This window comes from Cantharellus anzutake (assembly GCF_015039405.1).
Source record: "Cantharellus anzutake strain C23 chromosome Unknown EI90scaffold_97, whole genome shotgun sequence".
In the NCBI taxonomy this organism is placed as follows: Eukaryota; Fungi; Basidiomycota; class Agaricomycetes; order Cantharellales; family Hydnaceae; genus Cantharellus; species Cantharellus anzutake.
In genome coordinates, this window is record NW_024067047.1 from 140,908 (window position 1) to 163,483 (window position 22,576).

Sequence of the window (22,576 nt, forward strand, 5' to 3'; positions counted from 1 at the left end):
TTTATCTCTCGCGACTTAGGCCCTATCATACACGAGGAGACGTGTTTGTCGCTGGTCGCTTAATTGAACATCCGAAATCGTGGAGTGGTGTGGATGAGAGTATCAATCGATTATCTTTCACCCTTCAACCCGTTCCATCAGTGGCAGGGGTCATATACGTACTATATCCGGACTCGTTGAGGCCATCGCATGGGGAAGGGCAGCACCGAATCTTCCGCTTCTGCTTTTCCTTATTGGTGTTGCATCGTTCCTGTGGAAAATCATTCAACACGAGGGTATTTGGATCGAGGCAACCTTACCTCGCTCTCCCGGAAAATTTGGGGCCATTATTCTTGCCATACGTCATCGCCATGAGGGGAATGGCCAATGACGTTGGTCGATTCTACTATAACTGCAAAAGGTAACATTCAATTCGTGGGCAATTTCACTACCTAGAGATCGCTCGGACATCGCGTCTTCCGTGTACGAGTCTCTTTTGTTCAGCCCCGAGGCTATCGATCTCCCGCATGTATGCTGATCACTCAACCCCATATTACTATTCATTTTCACGTTGCGTCGACCTTGTCATAATACCAACAATTAAGTAGGGTGGCAAGGGGCTGAAAGCTCAGTTGCGAACTATCATTTTGGGAAGTGCGTGGTACAGTGTTCCCGCATTTGGTCATGTACAATTCGGCGTATGCCGAGAGACAAGCACCTCGAAATTTTCTGCATCATCAGCCTCGACCGCAAGGCATTTCTGGACGTTGTGTGTGCGCGTGTCTGAGGCCAAAGTCTTGGCCTGCACTTCATAAATACATACCACTTCTGGACGATTCACCAAACGCTGAGGTTGCATCTTTATCAGTTGGCATCAGTGACCACTTCGATATCTGATCTTCTGATCGAGCGAGCCTCCGCTCCGGATGCTCGTAAGCGAATGCAGGATGAGTCTGTTCTCCGCCCCTAAAATGCGTTCTCACACTAGTCAGTAACCTCAGCATCCGGAGATACGCTGTTACAGACTTTCGGTCCCCGCAGGCTACCCATGAACACTCATTACCTCGCTGGGCTTGGTGGCTGGAGGGATCAGGATGCTTCCCGCGCAAGCGCCTAGGTTTTCCGTGCGCGCCACAAGCTATATCTTGAAGGCGCATCGACGATGTGTTGTTGACAATGCCAACAGATGAGGTTCTCTGAAATCAACTAGTACTACTTCGGACCTCCTGAACTTGACAGCTTTATCATCCACAGAATGTACATTCGCCCTCAGCCCACAAAAGCCAATAACCATTCTAGGGCAACATGAGATCCATTGTTTGCCTCTTATCCGCAGTCTATCATCACTAATAATAGTAATGAGTGGTCATTCAGTGATTCTCCAGCTAACGCCCCATCCGCCAGGACTGTTTCGGACCTTCCCGACATCCGAGTACTTGTCAACGATTGTCTAATTTAGCTATTGCGACCTTTGTTTCTCGTGCTGTACACGAGCGTGTTGTTTCATCTTGCATAGTCCCCGCTGCCCGTGCAAGACCAGTTTTGAAGCGCCCCAGATGGGTTGCTCTTGTTGCCTCACAACAAGCGAAACTCAATTTGGCAAATCCATTCAGTCCTCTGAATGATAGCTTTCGACCTAGGGGTTTATGGTCGTGCAATCGCGATCGACCATTATTGTGTTTGCCGAGCCGCTTTTGTACTGGTTCTCATACACAGCCCTCGAGGCTGAATGAATGTTGATTCCCAATCAGCTCCGCGGAATCATCACGCGCACGATGCTTGTATGGATTTGCATGATTTCGTTGTGCTATGATATTCCCCTAAATTTGGCCTGGCCTTGGTTAAAATACGCCGCCTCTTCATCGAGCAGCTCCATAACCTTTTGCCCAACCGCCTCTCACATCCCTATCCCTCACCACTTTTCTCATCCTAAACCTACGGAACACTTATAACAGAGGCTTCAAACCATTATCTTGGAGGCCAACAATGCGTTATCTGAACTTCGTCATCAACCACGTGTTCATGCCACCTAGGCTGCCTCAGAAGGCGGACAGGCCAGAGTGCATAGGTGATCTTCTGTCGACCGTCTACGACGCAATCGAGATTTACAGGAAGAAGTATGCTACGCCCGAGCACGAAGCGCTGTGGGGCGTTCTGTCAAAAATGGTAGATACGCTGCGACAGATTAACGAGCGCCCGGCGGGTGGGATCCGTGAGTGTGTCGAAAGCATGCATCCCGGAGGTAGGTTAGCTAGATTGCTGAGCTTAAATACTGGCAATGACACCGAAATGAACGCAGACACCATCGCCATTTTCATTCGTGCCCAAAACGCGGGTGTTATGATGCGTTGTGGCGAGGATAATACGATATTCGAAAGTTTCGAAGTATCACCAAGGAATCAAGACGTAATGGCCTGCACCGGAAAGCTTGTCCGTTCCTTTCCCGGACCTGCCATTGCCGTTCAGAACGACATCGTGCAAGATCCGGCTTTTTCCGAAGAATTGGCAGCATTCCTAACTCAGATGGACGGGGATTCATTGGAAGCCGCCCAGGTTATGACCGATACGACCCACCCCCGATACATAACAGAATTGCTGACCGGGGTGCTGTATGGACTAGGAAAGCCTGCAGATATTCCTCGTATCCGGAAGAGGACGTCGGATGACGTCTTGTGGGATAGTGCTCACCTCCCATGGAGGCGTAGTCCCATCTGGCTCGTCGTTCGTGTCGCCTTGCAAACTACGATTCACCGAGAAACTTCGAGCATGAATGAATACAAGTCGTTTATGGTGTTCTTTCTGGCTGAGATTTTGCGTCTTGGTGTCAAGGAGTCTTTGCCAGGTCACCTCCTTTATTGCATGCGTGCTAAACTCAGCCGTCGGCTCTTTAAAATCCGGTCATTCGTAGATCCGACTCTTGTCACCGATGTCCATGAGGTCGTTGTTGATACTGAACGGCTTCTCCAAGAGCGATGGAAGGCTGTTCAAGATGCGCAGGCGCGAGCACCGGAGTGGGCGCCAGACGAGTTAGATGTGGTCGGGGATACTAGCCTCACCCTGACAAACGCCGGGTCCTACATCAGTGCTGCTCTTGCCCCAATGGCAGCTGATGATGCCAACGCTGAATTTTCCCCGGACCATTACCCACGGCTATGTGATCTTCCCTTCGAAGACTTGCCCAGAAATCTTCAAAAGGCCGTGGATGCCGATGGATACATTGCGTTGTGGGATTTCGAGTGTTGTGTGCAGGATCGCATCGACAACTGGGTGCACTTTCATACTCGCCCAGTCAGTCGCGAAAAGGCCTGCGGCATACTATCTGATTGCATGACGACGTACGCTCAATACGCGAGCAAACTGTATGCGCGGGTTCCGGAGCAACAGTCGGTCATGCTGCTCACTCTCCTTGAACTTTGGAGGGCCCTTGATATTGTGGCGCTGAAAAGCTGTCCTCTTTTAAACGACTATTCTCCCGAGATTCCCCTTACTCTTTATGAGGCGCTCCTACTTCGGAAGGCAAAACCCCTGGAACGCATCTTCAGTATTCAGATGTATCTACGCGATCGCTACCGTAAAGCTGGTCGTATTCCTCGATCGGTTTTCTCGGAGGTCATCGACGACAAGACCTTCGCAGTCAAATTCTTTAACTCGTCTTTCCTACTCCAGGAACTGAAGTTGCGTATAGAGGAGCAAGCAAGGGCGAAGCGATGTCAAAAGCTTGAGGAGCTTGAGGAGTTGAATCGTGAACACGGAAGAAAGATGGAGCTTGCACGATTTGAGGCTGGGTATACAAGTAATCATCGACTAACTTCCTTCTGTAGACTCCCTTGATCACAGCTTTGTCAGCGATACGAAGCACGATAGTAATTGCCGAAAATGCCGATACGAACGGCAGGCGGAAGCTATGACGATAAACATTCATGAATGGCCGCTTCCGGAGGATCAGATGCGGGCCGAAATTGCTGTGTTCGAACTGGCAGTTCCTCAGGTTTTCAAGACTTGGAGGAGAACGACATATTGGCTTCTCTACGATATCTGTACACCCCCTCTCCATCGGGAAAAAGTATCCCCATCAACGACTCTAGAAAGTTATGCTTCTCTCAATAGTCTCTCCGAGTTCCTTGCCGCTGACTCCCAACGCCGTATCTCATTGGCATCCCAAGAGAAATCCTTCTTGAAGTCCCATTATAAAGTCGTGAAAATCCCAGCCGATGGAGATAAGGTCTGCCTCCGGAACGCACTGTCATATCGACTATGGGACGAAAGTGAGGAGACTTGGGTACATCCTCCATCTGAAAACTCCAGTCTTGGCCATAGGACGACCACACAGACAACGCTACTGTCACCTTATCTTTCCTTGGAGCGATTTGGGAAGGGAACTTTCCACACTTCAAATGATATTCTTGCGAGCCAGCATCAATGTCCACAGTCGCTCAGCCTCCACGAGTTCATTGCATTCGGATCGTTGCGCGCCGGGGCTCGGTTACAATGGTACAATATCGCTCGAGAGATCCCCTCGAGAAACCTCAGTTTCAACCGGGAGGAAGTTTATGACCTTATCTCTCGGGCCGCGTGCCAAATTGGCTGTGTTTCCGATGACGGTGTCTGGGAGTGGCATGCGTGTCTGCAAGATGAGCGGTTTGGTGATGTGTTGTTGGACGTCCTTGATCAGCTAGGAACGGACATCGAAGGGAACTGGAACCAGAGTGTCACGGTACTGACGATCAATGCTCTAGTTTCTCGACTGTTGACTTCAGTCGTAGAGGGATCGGTCGTTGACAAAGCGTACAGACTGCTACGGAAGATCCGGGACATCACTATGTGCTGGTTGCATGAACTTACTGCGCTTCAGTCGGAAGTTGAACGTGAATCCGAACGGGACAAATATCAAACAGCAATATGCCGAACAGCTGCGACTTGTAGGAGTACTTTTGACGTCGATCCATTCCATGCTGGTCCTTTGCTTCAGACTTCAGAGGATGTCGCCATTTTCATCGAATGCGCTATTATTGTCCAAAACTATTCTCCCAAAGACATTTCCAGTGCAGATCCCCATCTGTATCAATTGCTTCTTCAAGATCAGCGTCTAGCCTGCAGCATGGAGGAACTCCTACTTACCCGAGTGCTCGAAAGGGAAACCATGCAGGGTATTAGCAGCGCGATGAAAAGCATTTGGAGCAGCTTCCACTCGACATGTTCCTGGAGAAGGTTGCCAGAACCTAATGATCGCTGGTTGACCACTACCGTCGTCGGTGAACGAGCTCAGGCCGTCTACTTCAACGTATTGAGTGGCACTTTGCTCATTGATGGAGAACTACTTGGTCGATTGCCACCTGAAATGGTGGGGCATCCGATGTATAAAGAACTTTTCGGTGAGGTACGAGCCATTTTTACCTGCGGTAGGACTCGTCGTTTATGATTCGCTCGCAGAAAAACTTGGATGTTGTGCCCTCGGATATGATCGGAATGAAATATGTTACTAGAGCCAGTGTATCCTGTGCGGAAGATGGTCGCCAGGTTAGTTCACAACGGGCTAATATTGGAGCCAATGTTCACCTCCAAGCAGATAATTCATTTTGCTTTGCGAGATAAGGAACTCATTCTGCGAAGTAGATTCCCCACGCTTGGTGGGGAGAACTGCCGGGTCTCGGAGTTACTACCACGCAAAATTTTTAAGGATGACCTCCCGTCTATTCTAGTCGATGATTGTCTTCACTGGTTGGAATTATCTACATGTCAAGTTGAGCTGCGGCCTAAGGAAGCACCCTGGAGATCTTCGTCATCAAATTGGTACTTGCGCCGTAATACGTGCTTTTCGTGGACCATGGATAAAGAACCCTCCATCGAACTGGTTGACTGTCGAAGCCGCACGGCGGAAATGATTTGTGCCATTCTCCGACCACTGGATGCTTCAAACAACGTTCTCATCATGAGGTCGTCAATGCATGAACTCCTAGTCAATCTTCCCCGGCTCCAGCTTTCCTTCACCCTGAAAGGCGGGAGGCTCTGTTCACTGGACATCCCAGGCTTCGAAATAGATCATGAGAATCAATCAACAGGAACCATGCTGGGCCTTCGGAGTCAACTTGCTCTGCGCCAGAGTGGGGATCGGCTAGCTCATGTCGCAGAGCCGGGTTATTCTAGGCGTGTTATCATCCCCATAGGACGTGCATTGATCACAGGAGATGGCGATCACGTTGCTGTTACCATCGATCACTCAGGATCGCGTCGTGTCCATTATTGTGATTTTGATGTCGATACCTTGCTCGGCCGTTTGGTCGGAGACGGGAGCTTATTTAGCACGCTGTTCCAGGCGTACCTTCATGCCATTACCAGTTACTGCCTGTCCGATCCACTCACATTTGTGTCGGGGATCGAGGAAGGGCTTCAAATCCTTCGCTCGGCGCGTTGCAAATCGTTCCAAAGCCTCAACGACCCGGAGCGTGAGCTTCTACATCAATTGTCGGCGTTGACACCATCAAGGAATTGGTATCCTCCACATCTACAGGTGATGCAACAAACAGCCTGGAACAAAGCGCTTAGTCCCATTGTTCAACACGATGCCTTCTGGAGAGAAGCTCAGTCAATAATAATGTGGGGTGACCAGATGCAGCTCTTCTATCCTGTCGTGAGCATCGGTGACAGGCACGATACGAGACAACCCCATCTACTATCTCGAGCGGGTTACCGCAACGCGGTCTGGTACGGTGCTGGCGTTCCACGGGATGTGAGCGTCGACACGGTGTACGAGTCTCGGGACGCTGCAAACGGACTTGACGTCACTAGGATTCGTGATACGGCAAACGTTTCTAAGGTGTGCCATTGTCCTCATCCGCTAAAGACCCCGGACAATCTATTATCTCACATCAAATCATGGAGAGAAGAAATCGTGGGCTGTTCGACTGACGACTCGTCGGGTGTACGTCTGGGATATAGCAAAGAATGGCTGTCTTTGAACATGCCGAACACATGGATTCCTTTGTACGATGCTTGTCGATCGGCTGGGTGGGTGAACATCCTGTTCAAAGCGGCTTTCAGTTTTTCAGCAATGGAGTATTCTGGTCATCAGTCCAAAGAACTAATCTCTGCCTTTCTCGCGTTCGCACGCTATCCTGAGTTCTGTTCCATCAATCCACCGTCATGGCCGCGGTACAATTTCACGATGGGTTGCATAGCGTCTGCGTCGCAACTCAATAGTGCCGTCATGGAGTTCGTCACTCGTTTCGAGGACACACAGACCTACCATACATCACTTTCTGAGGGCATTTTTGGTCAACGCCTGAAGGAATACCGCGCCCAAGTATCTTCTGAGGTTTCGTCATTCGTCGCAAATTTAACTGACCAATGGGATCATGGGCCCACGAACGAACCGATCTTGCCGAGTACACGGGACAGCAATCAACACCTGATCGACACCTCGCTTGCCATGGTTAGAGTGACAGAGCTGTTCCAATCATGGTTCAGAAACTGGGAACTGTGCAATTACATCCGGCAAGTCCAGAGGGTTTTGGACAATCGTCGGGCTCAAGATGCTCCGGCGCTGCCTATATACTCGTTCCGGACCTCTTTGCGAGCGGAAGAAGTGCGACCATCCTTCGTGTCATACTGCGATGTGTTTCTTCGGCAACCTCCAAGCCCCGCGCCTCCGCCTTTCAGAGCGCCCTTAGACCACGACAATATCAAGAGACTCGTTTCGACTCTTCATTCCTCTGCAGATCCACTGTTTCGAAGGTACGGAAATTACCTCACATCTAGCTGGGATGCTCTGCAGAATGTCGGCGTGGGGCCAGCGGAAATCCTTCAAGAAGACCAATTTCGCCGCGCTCATCAGATGTGCGAAACCCATCTCTCCTGCACTTTGGAGCAAATCAAACAAGCAATGGATCCAGATGCTAGCCTTGAGGCACCACAAGAGGTCATGCGAGTCGCCGGACTCTGGCCGAAGACCACTATTCGCTCGCTACTGTGCCACCTATCAGCCTCACCGCACTCAAGAGTTGACCTTGCCCTTGGGTGGAAAAATGCCTTCGTTTGCCTTGCCCATTCCATACTGCTTTTGCAGCGGTGGCAGAGATTGATTAGATTAAGACACAAACCTGATGAATTCTTGAAGGAGTATCAAAATAATACTGATTTACGTGACATTTCGGATAGATTAGACTGGTTGTTGGTCCAGGTGAGTATGTCAGTTCTTTAGCGTAAATGATGGTATCAACTTTTTGAGTGCGTTAGATTGACTCCAACTTTCTTATTCGTCCTGTTCAAGTTGAGGTTGCACGCAACATGATGTTTCCTCGATTGCAGGACAACACTATCTTTCAACTTAATATGGGGGAGGGAAAGTCGTCCGTTATCGTTCCGCTGATTGCCACCTCTCTGGCGGACGGACAAAAATTGGTGAGAATCATCGTACCGAAACCTTTAGCGAATCAAACGTTCCAGTTGCTGGTCCGGCGCCTGGGTGGCTTGGCCAATCGGCGGATATATTGTGCACCCTTCTCCCGTGCCATCGCCGTAAAGGATGAGCTACTCCAAAGGATGTATCATGAATGCATGCAGACTGGTGGTATATTGGTCATGCAGCCTGAACACATCCTGTCGTTCAAGCTCATGGGCATATATCGACAAATCTCCGCTAAAGCACCGGACAACATCGCACCAAATACGCTATTGGAATTACAACGATGGCTGGATGCCAACGTTAGGGACATTTTGGACGAGAGTGATGAAATCCTAGCGGTCAAGTACCAACTCATCTATACATTCGACGCCCAGGAGCCTCTAGAACATTATCCTGACCGATGGACCGTGGTGCAATATGTTTTTTCTGTCTTGAGTGGCAACACTCAAATCCTTGAGGAACTGGTTTCTCATGGAGGCATCGAACTTGTGCAACGACGATGCGGATGCTTCCCTCGCCTTCGCATTCTCAAACGCGAAGCTGGAGATAAACTTATACACGCACTTGTGCATGGAATAATGACGGGGGGATCTCCGGATTTACCGCCACTGAGGCTGCTTCGTGGTAGGCTGCGGCAAGAGGCAATGGCTTTCATCAGCGAAAGGTATCCCGGAGAGCTCCATGAATTGCGAAATCACTACCATGGCAATGGTCACATATGGAACACTCTGCTCCTGTTGAGAGGCCTTTTTGCGTACGGAATACTCGCATACGTTCTCGCTGAACGAAGGTGGCGAGTAGACTATGGACTCGATCTCACACGGTCACTTCTCGCAGTCCCTTATCGTGCAAAGGATGTGCCTGCACCAAGGGCGCAGTTCAGTCACCCGGACGTCTGCATTTCGCTGACATGTCTCAGCTATTACTATGGCGGTTTATCTCATGATCAACTGGATACGTGCTTCGAACTTCTTCAACAACTGGGGGATCCTGAGACAGAATATTACAGGTGGATAAAAGACAACTGCTTGGTGCCTCAGTTCCGGGATTACAGCAGTTTCAATCCAGATGATCACAGACAAAAAATAGACCATCTCTATCCAGCTTTTGAGAGAAACCAGGCGACAATAAACTTCTTCCTCTCTCATGTTGTTTTTCCAAGGGAGGCCAAAACGTTCCCGCAAAAACTTTCCACATCTGGTTGGGACATCGCCGAACGGAGACAACATGTAACCACAGGGTTCAGTGGGACGAATGACAATCGCGACCTCCTCCCCACTTCTGTTACGCAAGATGATATCCCCACGCAATCAAGCACGAATGTGGAGGTGTTGGATCTTATCTTCCGACCGGAGAACAATCATTACCGAACTGCAGACAGCAGCGAATTTCTGGACCTCGTCGTTGAGGAAACTCCTCAAATCCGAGTTCTGTTAGATGTAGGCGCTCAAATTTTGCAGTACTCCAATAAGGAACTGGCATCGATGTGGCTTTCGCGAATCTCAGAGGCAGACGCAGATGCTGCGATCTTCTTCTCTGATGATGACGAGATCCACGTTATCAAGCGCGATGGAGAAACGGAACGATTTATTTCATCCTCATACAGATACCAGCTTGACCGTTGCCTCGTGTATCTTGACGACTCCCATACGAGAGGCACTGATTTGAGATTGCCCATTAATTATCGCGCAGCAGTTACATTGGGTCCGAAAGTGACAAAGGATCGATTGGTTCAGGGTGAGTCTTTTCAATATTGTGATCGAATCGTATTAGCCGACGCGGAAACGTGCGTTTTTAGGATGTATGCGAATGCGCCAGTTGGGGCGGGGGCAATCTGTCATATTCTTCGCACCTCCCGATGTGGATCGCGCAATTCACAGGGTCTCTGCCAAGGAGAGTGAAGGACAAATCACTGCATACGATGTCGTTTTTTGGTCCATCACTGAGACATGTGCAAGCCTACAGCGCTATAGCCATCACTGGAGAGAGCAGGGCGTTCATTACACTGACAGGCGATGCGCATGGGAAACGTTTTGGTCATCTGGTGCCAGTGATACCTCCGAGCTGAAGAAGTATTGGTTGCAACCCGAGTCGAAGTCTCTAGAGGAAATGTATGGACCCGTCTCGCCTTCGGCAAAATTGGGACAGGAATCACCCCACCACCCGGAAGCTGACTGCAGAGAAATCGAGGAGAGGAGTCGTCCATTCTCATTCTCTAGGGAAAGTGGGCTAGCAAGACTAGAAGAAGAGGAAGAGCGCGAGCTAGAGCTTGATCTTGAACGAGAGCAACAGATTGAGAGACCACGATATTTACCCCCTGCCGTTCATCGTCTGGACGACAGTGTCGTCTCATTTGTGCGGAGCGGTCAAATCCGGCAAAATTCCCCTCCTTTTGTCTTGCTTTTCTCCTCAGTCGTGGTTCCAATCCCACTCTCACAGCAAAGCACTAGATGGTCACGGAACCTATTTGCAACCAGAGACTTCGTCACCACCATCAAGGGTTTGGGCACAAAGGACAGCATCGAGTTCCTTCGACCAGTCAACTGGATACTGTCTAGTAACCGCGACTCGACGCTTGTAGTTTGCAGCCCTTTTGAGGCGAACGAGTTACTCCCTGAAATTCGTGGCAGCTCCAATACTACACTGCATGTGTACTCCCCAAGAACGGGTCAGTCGATGAAGTCTTTCGATGACCTCAAATTTTACACGATTCCTTCACGGACGACTTGGCCACACCCTGAAAGTCTCACGATTTCGCAGCTCAATATATTTTCAGGGCAGTTATACTTCAACGACTTCCATACATATCTCGAAATTTGCAATTTTCTGGGAGTGAATACTACTCATGACGAAGGCAACGAGATAGCAACAGAAGGCGATGGCTTCATCCTACCTAAAAACCGCACTGGGGAGACGAGTTTGGTCTGTCCATTCGATATCAGCCCTCTGCCATTCATTAACAGGCTAACAAGTGCCCGGAGGAAAGGTGAGTTCTCCCCCCCCTCCCCCAATGTTCGAAGAGTAACTATATGACATGACATATTCAAGGGATGCCCTATACGTCCACTCATCTTGGGCGAATTGTGAAAGGAGCGTTTGTGCGAGAGGAAGAATTTTGACAGAATATGTACTACTAATTCTCACTTTCTCCAGTTGTGTTAGATCAACATTAACAATACGCAGGAATGGATCCCGTTAGAGGAACTTAAGGGATGAGGTTGACGACCACCCTATCCGTGACCCTCTCAGTTGACGTGTACTCCGTAGCACATTTATATATATACGTTGAGCTGTCACCGCTAGGAAGAACAAATGCACGAGTAAGATATAAGATATAGGGGAGAGTTATCTAATGGGCTCGATGGGATGGTCATCATTCGACTTGTGCGTTCCGCCAGCAGCACACAACCCGCTCGAGAGTAGAATGGCTGACGTTGTTCCGATTTTACACTGCTATGATACGACGGCACGACTCTTGAGGCGCTGTTTTTGGTTGTAAAAATTACGCTACTTGACGGTCTCGCTGGCCCTTTTTGGACCACCGAAAGTCATTTCAAGCCATGTCGACAAAGTCATCTTTGAGTTTATTAGCGGCTGGTTCGCTACTCTTCAAGTAGGGACCTCACCTTGACAAACGTCAAAAGTCGAGTTTTTGATCAACGTTACCCCACAATGGGCAACTCATCACGGTACCAGGTCTGAACCTTTTTTCATGCGCACAGTCATCCTCTTCGCCGAATGCCTTTCCCCTTGGTGGGTGGCGCAGGCAGAAATTGGTCGACAAGGGATAAGCCGCCGGGCATCCTAAGTACTCAGGGTGAGCAGAGTTGAAAGGACAGTAACCCCTCCGATGAAGTGAATGGTAACGCCATGCATAGTGGACCTGTTGTAATCTCCGCAAAAGCACTGAATGGGGTTGTTGCCTTAGTTGGAGCAAGTCCATGCAATTTTCAGGGGTGCATACAACATGCATATGGCGGGGACGGACTGTCAGTTCGGCCCAGGCTGTGTTCGCCGAATCCAAAGGTAGGAAGGGAGGGAATCGAGTGGCCGAGTTCTCTAGGCTCACCATGCAGCCTGAACGCTTTATAAGCGCGTACTCATACCAGCGCTATGCTAAAAAAGAGGGAGATGTTGGTGGGGGCAACTGGTACGTTAGCCTCCCCGCGATATTATACTCTCCAGGCATCGCTAGTGCGCTATCGACGCGATCGGTTTTTTTTTTCTTTCTTTTCTCCTAACGTCAAACCTGCGAGTGCAACTGCGCGATGATGATTCGGTAGTTAGAGAACCCGAACTGTGCATCAGGATTTTACATAAATGTCGACACCCACACCCCGAGCTTTTTCGTGATTACCATGTACTTGTGGCTTCCAAATCTCGCACATGGTACTAGAACCGCAGTTGTCAAAAATGACGATACCGCAGCCTGCTAAGCATTACATAATGATCACCACCCCCGACTTCTCGCATTATTGTGAGAGAAGACGTCAGTTGTTGGTGCTCCCGACCGGAGCGGAAGAGGTTCGATGAAGTATGTATATAGAATTATACCAGCGAACAGCTCGAACTAGAGGATAGGAGGCAACACTAATCACCACCCGTGTAACAACGTTTGCATCATGCTAGCATAGGAGATTTCTCCCATGCCGTCAAGGCTGGATTGGCCGATGGACCCATGGGTAATCTTTGAGCAATACCGGGGTCACCAGTACTAACGGCGATATTTCGTTGCATGGGGGAATTAGCCACCAACACGGTGTGTGTACGTGTGTACTAGTACACGGGGATTAGTGAGAACGAAAAGTTTTTACCCATCGAACGAATGCGTCACAGAGATAGATACTGTTACTGGAGTCTCACGATCATGCCATGCCATGTGAGCCGGCTATTGTGTACGTATGGGAGCCATAGCATTTACGATCTTCCAACTGAGAATCGCGCCGAGGTTGACTATTGTGAGGTGGCCGCCGACGCTGTCCAGCCGGGCTCAGGGGAAGAATTAAAAGTAGGTAGCTTATCTCTGGTGTACCCCTTGTGAGAGATAACGGATGCAGCGTGTGGGTGCGGGTTAACGATAGGTCTGTGATAAGAATCTCTATATATGCATATATATGTGTATAGAGGGGAGTGTGTGTGTGCGTATGAGAACAGGGGAGTGATAGAGTGCATGATCACCATTTCGATTACTCGTTGTGCAGAGCGGAGGCCTGGAGGCCGATCAGGCTGTACAGTCCCGAACTGCTATAGGGTTGAACCAGATGAAAGAGCTGTGTTTGATGGCTTCATCTAGATGTTGCGTTACATAGCGATATTAATATGAAAGCGGGACTAGGCGGTGTCAAGGGCGCTTAAAAGTTGTTGACAAGTCCAGGTTGGTTTTTGCGCTCTGAAAGAAACACGGAGGGCGGCGCCGCGTGTCAGGGAGATTCCAGTATTTTATGTACATAAATGACCGGAAATTCGAGACCGGGGTGAAATGTTTGCAGGGAAAGGTTCAAATGGGAAAATTGAATTGGAAAGCCTGAAATAAGTAAGGGTTTGGCGGGTTTTTGGATTGGAATTTCCCAAGCAATTTTTTTTTACCCCTGCCCCAATCTCTCAATAACTAGTTATGGTCTTTTTTTTCTCTAAACCCTCCACGTCCTCTCCCCCACCTTTGACTCACTGATAGTCCTATCTATCCTCTGGGGCTTGCCATCAAAACCCTCACTCTCATGTCAACAGCTGCTGCTGCGATGGTCGCGGCGACTACCCCGACTCACAAGTTCACGAACGGCTACGATCATCCTGACACTACTACTACTACTACTGGCCATTCCTCTGGCGGCAAGTACGAAACGATCGAAACGACACCATGGGACAACTTTATCACCCTCCTCGTTCTCCTCGTGGAGACCGTCATCTCTTTCTTCAAACGACTTTGCGCGAAGCCTGATTACATGCCTAGAGTTTACACGCCTGGGAGACCTGTTTATTGGAAGGCCTATAAGAGGGATCCAGAAGACATTGTCACGAATAGGTGGAAGAAGAGCTTGGAGGAGAGCGGTGTCAAGGAAGGTGAAGGAGAGAGGAATGTCGCCGAAGCGGAGGTTCGGGTAAAGTCGAAGAAGAGAGAGATAGAGACTGTATCAATCAGGTCGTTCGTACTCTCCAGGTGTCCAAGCTTACTGAAAGGTGAGTTTTTGTCGTTGGGTTATTGCGTGCTTTTTTGGTCGTTATCGAGCGCTAACGATTGCAAATCACTCCACGGCTGGTAGATTATGTCCCTACGTGGTGGCTTAGGGCGTAAGTTGTGTCCATTCTCTCCCCCCTCCACTCTCACTCTACTTTCTGGGGTGAAGATTTTCTTTGAAAAGGGGACTTATTTTACCTCTTCGCCCCGTCGCGCGTTCGTATTAAAACACACAGTGGGCATCTCAATACGATCTATTGCGTCGTGGGCGACTTTACCAAGAAAGATCTAGTCGAATACGAGCGGTATGTCGACCCCATCCATCACTAACTCAACGTCGCCTGTACTGACGGGGCTCCTCAATGATGATGATCATCCACCACCTGGGTTATCGCGTTATTCACTTGCCTCTTTCGCACTCGGATTCTTTTTTTTTTCTCACAGGACACTCTTACGGCTCCCAGATGGTGGAACAATGTACGTCATTTCCCCACTGGAACACCAAACCCCAATCTCACGTTGACTATTCTTGTTGACCGACCGGTAACAACTTTGTAACAAACTCGTAAACATCCAACGCGTCATCATTTCTCAATCGATATCGTAAACAGTGGTTTAGACTTTACACCGCCCTCGTACGAACGTCCACTTGACCCCAAGACGCCTATCGTCGTCGTTTTGCATGGTCTTTCTGGAGGTACGCGCTACTTTTGTATTCGATAACCACCACCTCTCTTTTCATCTCTTGGAACCATTTCCCCCATTCGTTCGTTCGTTCGCTTGTTGTTCACTTTTTTTTAGCCGACGACCTTCATGATCGTCAAAATGGCTTTTCATTTTTTTATTTTTTTAAATCTTCATACTTTTTTTTTTTAATGAATCCGAGAGATTGCCTTAACTGACGCCAACACACACTCCTCTCTTCTTTCCATTTTTGTCCCTTATCTTCTCTAATCGCTTTTCCATCGATTCGTCCTACGATATTCATTCCCGATAACGGCGGTCATGGATTCATTCACCCAACCTAACTAACCCCCCCTTCCCCTCGTTACATCGTTCATCTTCGACCAATGAAAAAAAAAAACACGCAAATGGAATCTTGGGGGACTTTTCTATCTAGGTTCATTCGAATCGTATGTGAGAGACATTCTCGCTGCCGCAACTACACCCAAGGAGAAAGGAGGATTAGGATATCGTGGAGTTGTGATGAATTTTAGAGGATGTGAGTTCTACTTCGCTTCTTTTTTCGTTCGGTTCGGGATTCGAACTTGCTCGCTAATCTACACATACCACAACTTGCACTTTCGAAAAAAAAAACAAAAACAAAAACAAAAAACGTCACAAGGCGCCGGCGTCCCTCTCACGACGGCCCAACTCTATGGAGGAGCCCATACAGAAGATATCCGATCCACTATCCTTTACCTTCGTCAAACGTATCCTGAAGCTCCATTGTTGGGCGTTGGGTTCTCGTTGGGCGCAAATGTATTGTCCATGTATGTTGAGGAAGAGGGCGCTAACTGTGCGTTGTCGAGTGTTTGCGTTTTGGGGAATGTAAGCGACCATTTCTACCCCGCACTATTCCACGAAAAACCAGAAAAAAACTCGATGTCTCATTTCTTTTCATTTTCTTCTCCATTTCCAGCCATGGAACTTGAACCTCAACAGTGACCGTCTCGAAAAGCGATTCCTCTACCGTAACATCTACGCCAAAGCAATGGGCGGAAACCTCCTCTTCCTACTCCAAGGTCACCTCGAAACTCTCGCCAAGCTGGCACCCACAAAAGCCACTCCCCACATTCAACATCTCCTCACCATGCGTGCACCGACTCTAAAAGATTTCGATCATCACGTCACGCGATTCATAGGGGGGACACCACCCAAGTACCCGTTCGCATCAGCCGATCACTATTATGCTGGGTCCACGACTCATAAGAGGACACACGAGATCATGGTCCCCTTCTTGGCGTTCAATACGGAGGACGATCCCATCGTCGCTGAAAACCCTATAGAGGAGATCGAACGCGATGGGAAATTCGTCTGTCAGGTGGTCACGCCTTATGGAGGACATTTGGGATGGTTCGAAGGTGGGAAGGGGATTGCGAGTGGATTGGGGTTGGCTAAAGGTGGGCCACCTCCTAGATGGGTTAGGAAACCTGTTCTGGAATGGTTGGAAGCTACCGGTGAGGATGTAGCGGATCTTTCGGGTGGTGGTGGTGTTGGTGTTGGCGAAGGGGCGGAAGGGAGGGGGTTGAAGAGGAAGTTTAAGGTCGTGAAGAATGAGAGAGGGTTTACGATGTTGGAAGGGAGTGACGTCGTTGGGTACAAGTTGCTTGTCAAGGTCGACAAGGTTAAGCAGCCTGAACCGGCTGGGCATTCACAGGCTGTTGGGAGTGCGGCTTAATCTTTTTTTGGCTCCTATGGCGCCGAAAAGTTGCATCCCTTCTCTTTCCGTGTCCAAACGCTTAGCATTGCTTGCTGCTTCTTTTTATTCCTCCATCTTCAACTATAGACCGACCATTTATTGACACCTTGACACATTGCGTATGTTGACAGTATTTACTGTTGCTCGTCCCTTCCATCCACGTTTCCGATTCTCTCCTCTCTCTTGTTAACCAATTTTTCAACTAAACGTCTCATTGGTTGGCTTGCATGGGCCTCTGGTTTTTCTTTCTTTTTTTTTTTACTGTAAATTATATCGCCTCAAACACGTCGTTGATGCACAACAATAAATAGATGGTAGAGCTCGGGTCGACTTCAGTCTGTCTTAATTGTTGCAATATGTGGATTCAAGAATTAACTACATGGCTTGAGATCTCAACAATGTAACCCCTTGTGTGCCCCGTATATGAGTATCGAAACAGAATTGTCATAGCTTTACGGCGCTCCAGTTTCTTTGTTAAGGTTTGGATAGGTGTATCGTATAAACAGGCCTGGGAGTTGGGTCATTATCATGACGAACATTCATATCGTTTTCCTTTTTGGGTGGACCTTACTAGGGCGTTTTCTCGTCTTTGTCGCTGCTAGTGCCAACGATTCGGCCAGTGTAAGAAGTCCCATTCCTGCTGGGCTGAGGGCGGTAGAGTCCTGGACCATCAGCTAGCACTCAGATACCATGCCAAAGCTTTTCCAAGTTTTAATTGGCAGATAGCACTGCTCGGCTCCCGCCTTCCATATTTCCATATTGGATCTTGGCTCCATAGTTGGTTATAACGTCCGCGGCCTCGCACGCGGCGCTCGTAAGGACTTCCTGAGCCACGGCGAGCAAGTCTCACCACGGTACCAGCGACCGGGATCGGAGAGGCCGGTGGGCGCGTATAACTTTCTGTGGCACCCTATCACCGCTCCGGAGTTTGAGATCGCTTGGGCCTCCGGGAAAGAAGAGTGTAGTGCGTGGCTTTCGATGGCGCTTAGAATAACGTTTGTGAGGCCGTTAATTTCTACCCGTACTTCGGCTCGGGGCCAGGCTCGCTCGTTGTTGCCGGCTTCTATCAAGGCCAAATAGCAGCATATTCCTTTACTGTCATACTCGGGGCGAGTTTGAATCTGGGTTTGATCCCACCGTCACCATTGGTGTTGTAAACGGCGTTCCGGATAAGGCAACCCGGTTCCCAGCGGCTCACTCGTAGCACAGATGTAAGATAGAAGCGGGAATATAACTAGTGATTTGGGGATGATGTCCGTGCGTATATATATACAAAAGAATGAATAAAGAGGAAAATCTACGTAAGGCAACTCCTGTGCAGGCTGCGCGCTTAGTAAAATCCTCCACATTATCCTCCACATGCCCCCGGATATCTCCGGTGACTCGCATTTCCAACAATTGGAGTTAATGGAAGGGGGAACAACGATGTTGTGAGTAGTATGGGGTATATATCGGCAAGAGGTCCTGACTACGAAAGCTCGATGGCATGGACCTCTTGCCGATGTACACATGTACACCCCATACTCACACACCGTTGACCCCCCTCCATTAACTCCAATGATTCCTTGCACGTTCCGCATTCATGGCGATGGCCTTTAACTCATCTATTGAGCCAGTGTCGGGACTAAACCCATAGTCCAACAGTAACCGTTGAACACCCGTTGTACGAACTGACGATCTGTAATATTATCTATCCTCTTTCTAATACGATCCATGTCCCGGACATACTCCTGGACAGTTGTGCCCCCACGTTCAAAACGATCACGTTGTATCTGTCTGAATTCTAGGGGAACACATTCGTCGAATAGCGCTTTAACGGCTGAGGTCAAGGTCCAGCCTCGCGGTCTCAATGCGATGGTAGATACGTACCACGACGCGGCTTTGCCACTTAGCATGTTTTGGAGGTGTTTGATTTCGTCCTTCTTACGAACTTTGTTCAACTCGAAGTAGGTTGGCATTCCGGCAAGCCAGACTTCGAATGTATCGTAGTTCACGTCACTGTTGTAAGGCTCAGGACCCTTGACTTTTACTCGTGAAGTGGTGTGTTTTTCTTTTTTGAGTAAGGTCAACAGGAGGCTCAGCTCGTTCCTTGAACTCATCCTGTTTAGCCTTCCTACCTTCCTAGCCTTAATAAGTCAAAGTCGTCATCGCCGCTGTCCTCAGGTGGTCCGATGGGGTTAGGTGTTTCGCGAGGAATGATGGCCGGGGGGACGAACATTGAGGCTTTGGGTGCGTATGGTTCCGTACCATAGGATCGGTCTCGGATTTCTTTTCAGATTTATCCTGCCTTTTGGGTGTCGTTGACTTTCGTCTCGCAGCTTTATGTTCAGCTGGCCTACGGGATGCTAGTATTAATGAAATAGGAGCTATCGCGCGTAACTCAGTCTCTAATGTATTAAGATATTTCACCTATCGCGCGTAACTGTAACATGAAAATACAATAAGTTATGCGCAAACACAGATAGGAGGGAAATGGTATCACCTCAGTCTCGTAATGGAGAACTGAGGGAGAGAGAAAAATTACGGCGTCCAGCGTAACTTATACGACTGGCGCCAATATCGCTTAAAGCGATTGCCAGTGTCAACTGGCGATATAAGACAAAAGAAAAATCGGGAGCGCGTAGTATCGCGACTCTGAAACAATGGTCGTTGTTAGCCACGATGATATTAAGTTAAAGAAAAACTCCCCAATCCTCGCTGCAGCTCGGCTGTTGTCGATGAGCGTTGATATTCCAACAAGTATATTAACAATCCTCTACCATCGTATGGGAAGGAATAACCTCGTCCGCCTTGCGGGCGTCCTCTACCGATGTATTACGGGGCTAGTCCCCGGAGCGGTATGTCCTTCGCTCTCTGAGTCTGAACCATTGGATGTCATAGAGATTGTTTATCGCGGCACAGGGATATGGTCAGTCTTCACGACTAGCGTGCTCGCCTTGCTTCGCCAAACCTGCGCAGCATGCACGCATTACTTCGGACTCAGCGACAAAATGTTTTCAACGTATTCGAGGTTTACAACAGATAAAGAACGTAAAGTCATGTAGTCCGCAAGAAAGGACACGTTCTTTCAATACGTAAAGGCACCATGACTGAACACGACTTTGAAGCACTCACACACTAAACATCCGGAAGCACAAGCCCATCCAGATTGATGAATGCAATCATCCCTTCCCCTCCCCCGATGCAAACACGATTGCCATATTGTGCGATACGAGAACTGGGCATAAAGTAGTCAGGAAGCCAACAGACGCGAAGGGTGAGATTTCCCCGCCTGACACAAACAGCATGGCGATCAAGGTAAAAGGAGGGTGGAGCAGATGGGCTGAGCGATGGTGAAACTGGGGGAGATATGTCTTCTAGATTTGGGACGCCTAGATATTTTCTCGCTCTGAGGCCCTCGACGCAGATCGTTGAGCCGTCTGCGGAAAATGCAAGTTGACGAAGATCAAAGGCCGGATCGAACTGTCTCTGTTCAATGCAACTCCCGTCAGCAATATCCCAGAGACACACGATGGCATCCTGAGAGGCTGAGACCAACTGGCGGCCATCGGGAGAAAATTCGACGGACAAGACCAATTCAGCATGTCCCTTCAAACCTCGATTAGGGACGTCTGTCGCCGCATCCCACCAAACAACTGCGGTGCCATCATTCAAGGCGGTGGATAGGTGTCGACCATCCGGCGAAAATTCTGCAAATCCGACGAAATCGGTGTGCCCCTTGAGATCTCGATGGATCTCTCCTGTGCCGATATCCCAAACGCGGAGGGCGCGGTCCCTCGAGACCGAGGTCAGATAAAGGTTATCTGAGGAAAACTTCACGGAAAGGATTGGACCCGTACCACCTTCCAGTGTTCGAAGAAGTTGCCCAGTGGCTACATGCCAAACATGCGCATTGCCATCATTCGAGGCTAAATAATGGCCGTCCGGTGAAAATGCAATGGAAAAGACCCAATTGGTATGACCGTCCAGTACTCGAATATTCTCCCCTGTCGCCACGTTCCAAACACGCACAGTGTGGTCATTTGAAGCTGAAGCCAGCAGACGGCCATTGGGTGAATATGCTACAGACCTAACCCAATCTGCATGTCCCCTCAACACTCGGAGAGACGTCCCCGTCGAGGCATCCCAGATACGTATGGCGTGGTCGCTGGAGCCAGAGCCTAGATAACTGCCATTCGGGGAAAAGGCCACGCAAAGAACGCAATCGGTGTGCCCTTTCAATTCTCGAAGAGGTGCTCCGGTTGCGGCATTCCAGATACGGACGGTGCGATCGTCAGAGGCCGAGGCCAGATGACGACCATCGGAAGAATATGTGACGGACCGCACCACACCAGTGTGTCCTTCTAGCTCTCGAAGCGCCGCTCCCGTTACTACATGCCAGATGCGGAACGTACCATCTAACGAAGTCGAGGCTAGGTGACTGCCATTTGGTGAAAATGCCAGCGAGAGGATCCCACTTGCCCAAATCTTCAGTACCTGCGGTGGCCATGATTGGTTGCTGTCCACATCACGGGAAACAATCCGGCATTCGATTGGCCCATTCCTCGGGATTACCGCATTCAATGCGTTACTCGATGGAATAAATGATTGGGCGGCACCAAGTATGGACAGGGATGAAACTGCGAGGGCACCCTTGAATTGCGTGGCTAAACGGTACAAATCACGCGCTACATAACTCAGGTCCAGGCCTTGCGTGTCAGATTCCTACCAGGCAAGTGAGTCACAGCCTATCATTCAGGTTCCAACGTACCAGCCACTGTTGTAGTTCTTTCAGCCCCTGGCAAGCTTTGGCAGTTTTCCCCAATATCCCCATCATTGCAACCCAGTGACAGAGCGCCGGGACGGAGCAGGACAATGCCTCAATTACTTCACTACGTTGGGACTCCAACCTTGGAAGGAGACTGATCCAGTGACAGCAGGCGAACTCGAGCTCAGGTGTCATCAGATTTCCCAATTCAATTCGAAGATCGGGGATTTCAAAATCCATTTGGAATCGCCACACCATTGGGAAATCGTCCAGCGCCTTACACTGTACCAACGACTTGAGCTCTGACAGCATAGCCTTGCGCACCAGCACCGGAAGGGGCTTGAGAAGAAGTGAACTTGGGTCGTCCCCGATTGGATCATAGGTCATCGAGGAACGTCGGTGCAGCGGAGGATCCCCTTTCAGCTGGTGAAGAGATCTATTAGGTCATTGACATTTGTAGGGGAAGAATGTACGTGCCGACGATTCTAAGTGGCTGGCGACACTTATTATCAGAGTGGTCATCCCATTAACACTGGACACTGAGTGGTGCGGAGACGTCCGAATAGACAGCGTCCATGATGAGAAGCTCTCTCTAGCAACATAACATGTCAGCACCGGTGGCACAAGAACCACGGCTCACAATGAACGTTTAGCTGATTCACTAACTCAGAGAAATTACTCGGGATTAACCGTGCGCCTTGAACCCCATAACATGCACGCAGATGCTCGTGTAACGTCTGGTGCAGCATATAAAGCAACCCTCGCGTGGATGAAAGGACTTGTGTTGCATCAGATGCACAAAGAATATGATCGACCGACTTCTGGCTCGACCGAGGTTAGCAGTGGTGCATA

General features: G+C 49.3%; 2 protein-coding genes across 2 annotated transcripts; both read left to right on the top strand.

Moving 5' to 3' along the window:
- The first annotated feature begins 1,493 nt into the window (after positions 1–1,493).
- On the top strand, positions 1,494–11,807 carry EI90DRAFT_3002306 (uncharacterized protein). The gene is made up of 8 exons (XM_039056346.1): positions 1,494–2,221; positions 2,279–3,772; positions 3,801–5,356; positions 5,410–5,496; positions 5,546–8,155; positions 8,212–10,117; positions 10,179–11,366; positions 11,429–11,807. Exons 1-8 carry the CDS (start codon positions 1,966–1,968, stop codon positions 11,497–11,499), a joined length of 9,168 nt encoding a protein of 3,055 aa, XP_038909787.1. The 5' UTR covers positions 1,494–1,965; the 3' UTR covers positions 11,500–11,807.
- A 2,515-nt stretch (positions 11,808–14,322) lies between these two features.
- Positions 14,323–16,956, top strand: EI90DRAFT_2941648 (Alpha/Beta hydrolase protein; the record flags this gene model as incomplete). The annotated part of the gene is made up of 8 exons (XM_039055267.1): positions 14,323–14,557; positions 14,641–14,668; positions 14,792–14,860; positions 15,000–15,032; positions 15,167–15,267; positions 15,676–15,777; positions 15,901–16,106; positions 16,198–16,956. The coding sequence occupies 8 exons, from the start codon at positions 14,323–14,325 to the stop codon at positions 16,954–16,956; spliced, it is 1,533 nt and encodes a 510-aa protein (XP_038909788.1).
- Between the last annotated feature and the right edge of the window lie 5,620 nt (positions 16,957–22,576).

Bases quoted from the DNA above. Each gene is read 5' to 3' on its own strand.
- EI90DRAFT_3002306 (XM_039056346.1), top strand. From the start codon at position 1,966: ATGCGTTATCTGAACTTCGTCATCAACCACGTGTTCATGCCACCTAGG. The intron at 8,156-8,211 runs GTGAGTATGTCA...TGAGTGCGTTAG, and splicing joins TAGACTGGTTGTTGGTCCAG to ATTGACTCCAACTTTCTTAT. The intron at 11,367-11,428 runs GTGAGTTCTCCC...GACATATTCAAG, and splicing joins AACAAGTGCCCGGAGGAAAG to GGATGCCCTATACGTCCACT.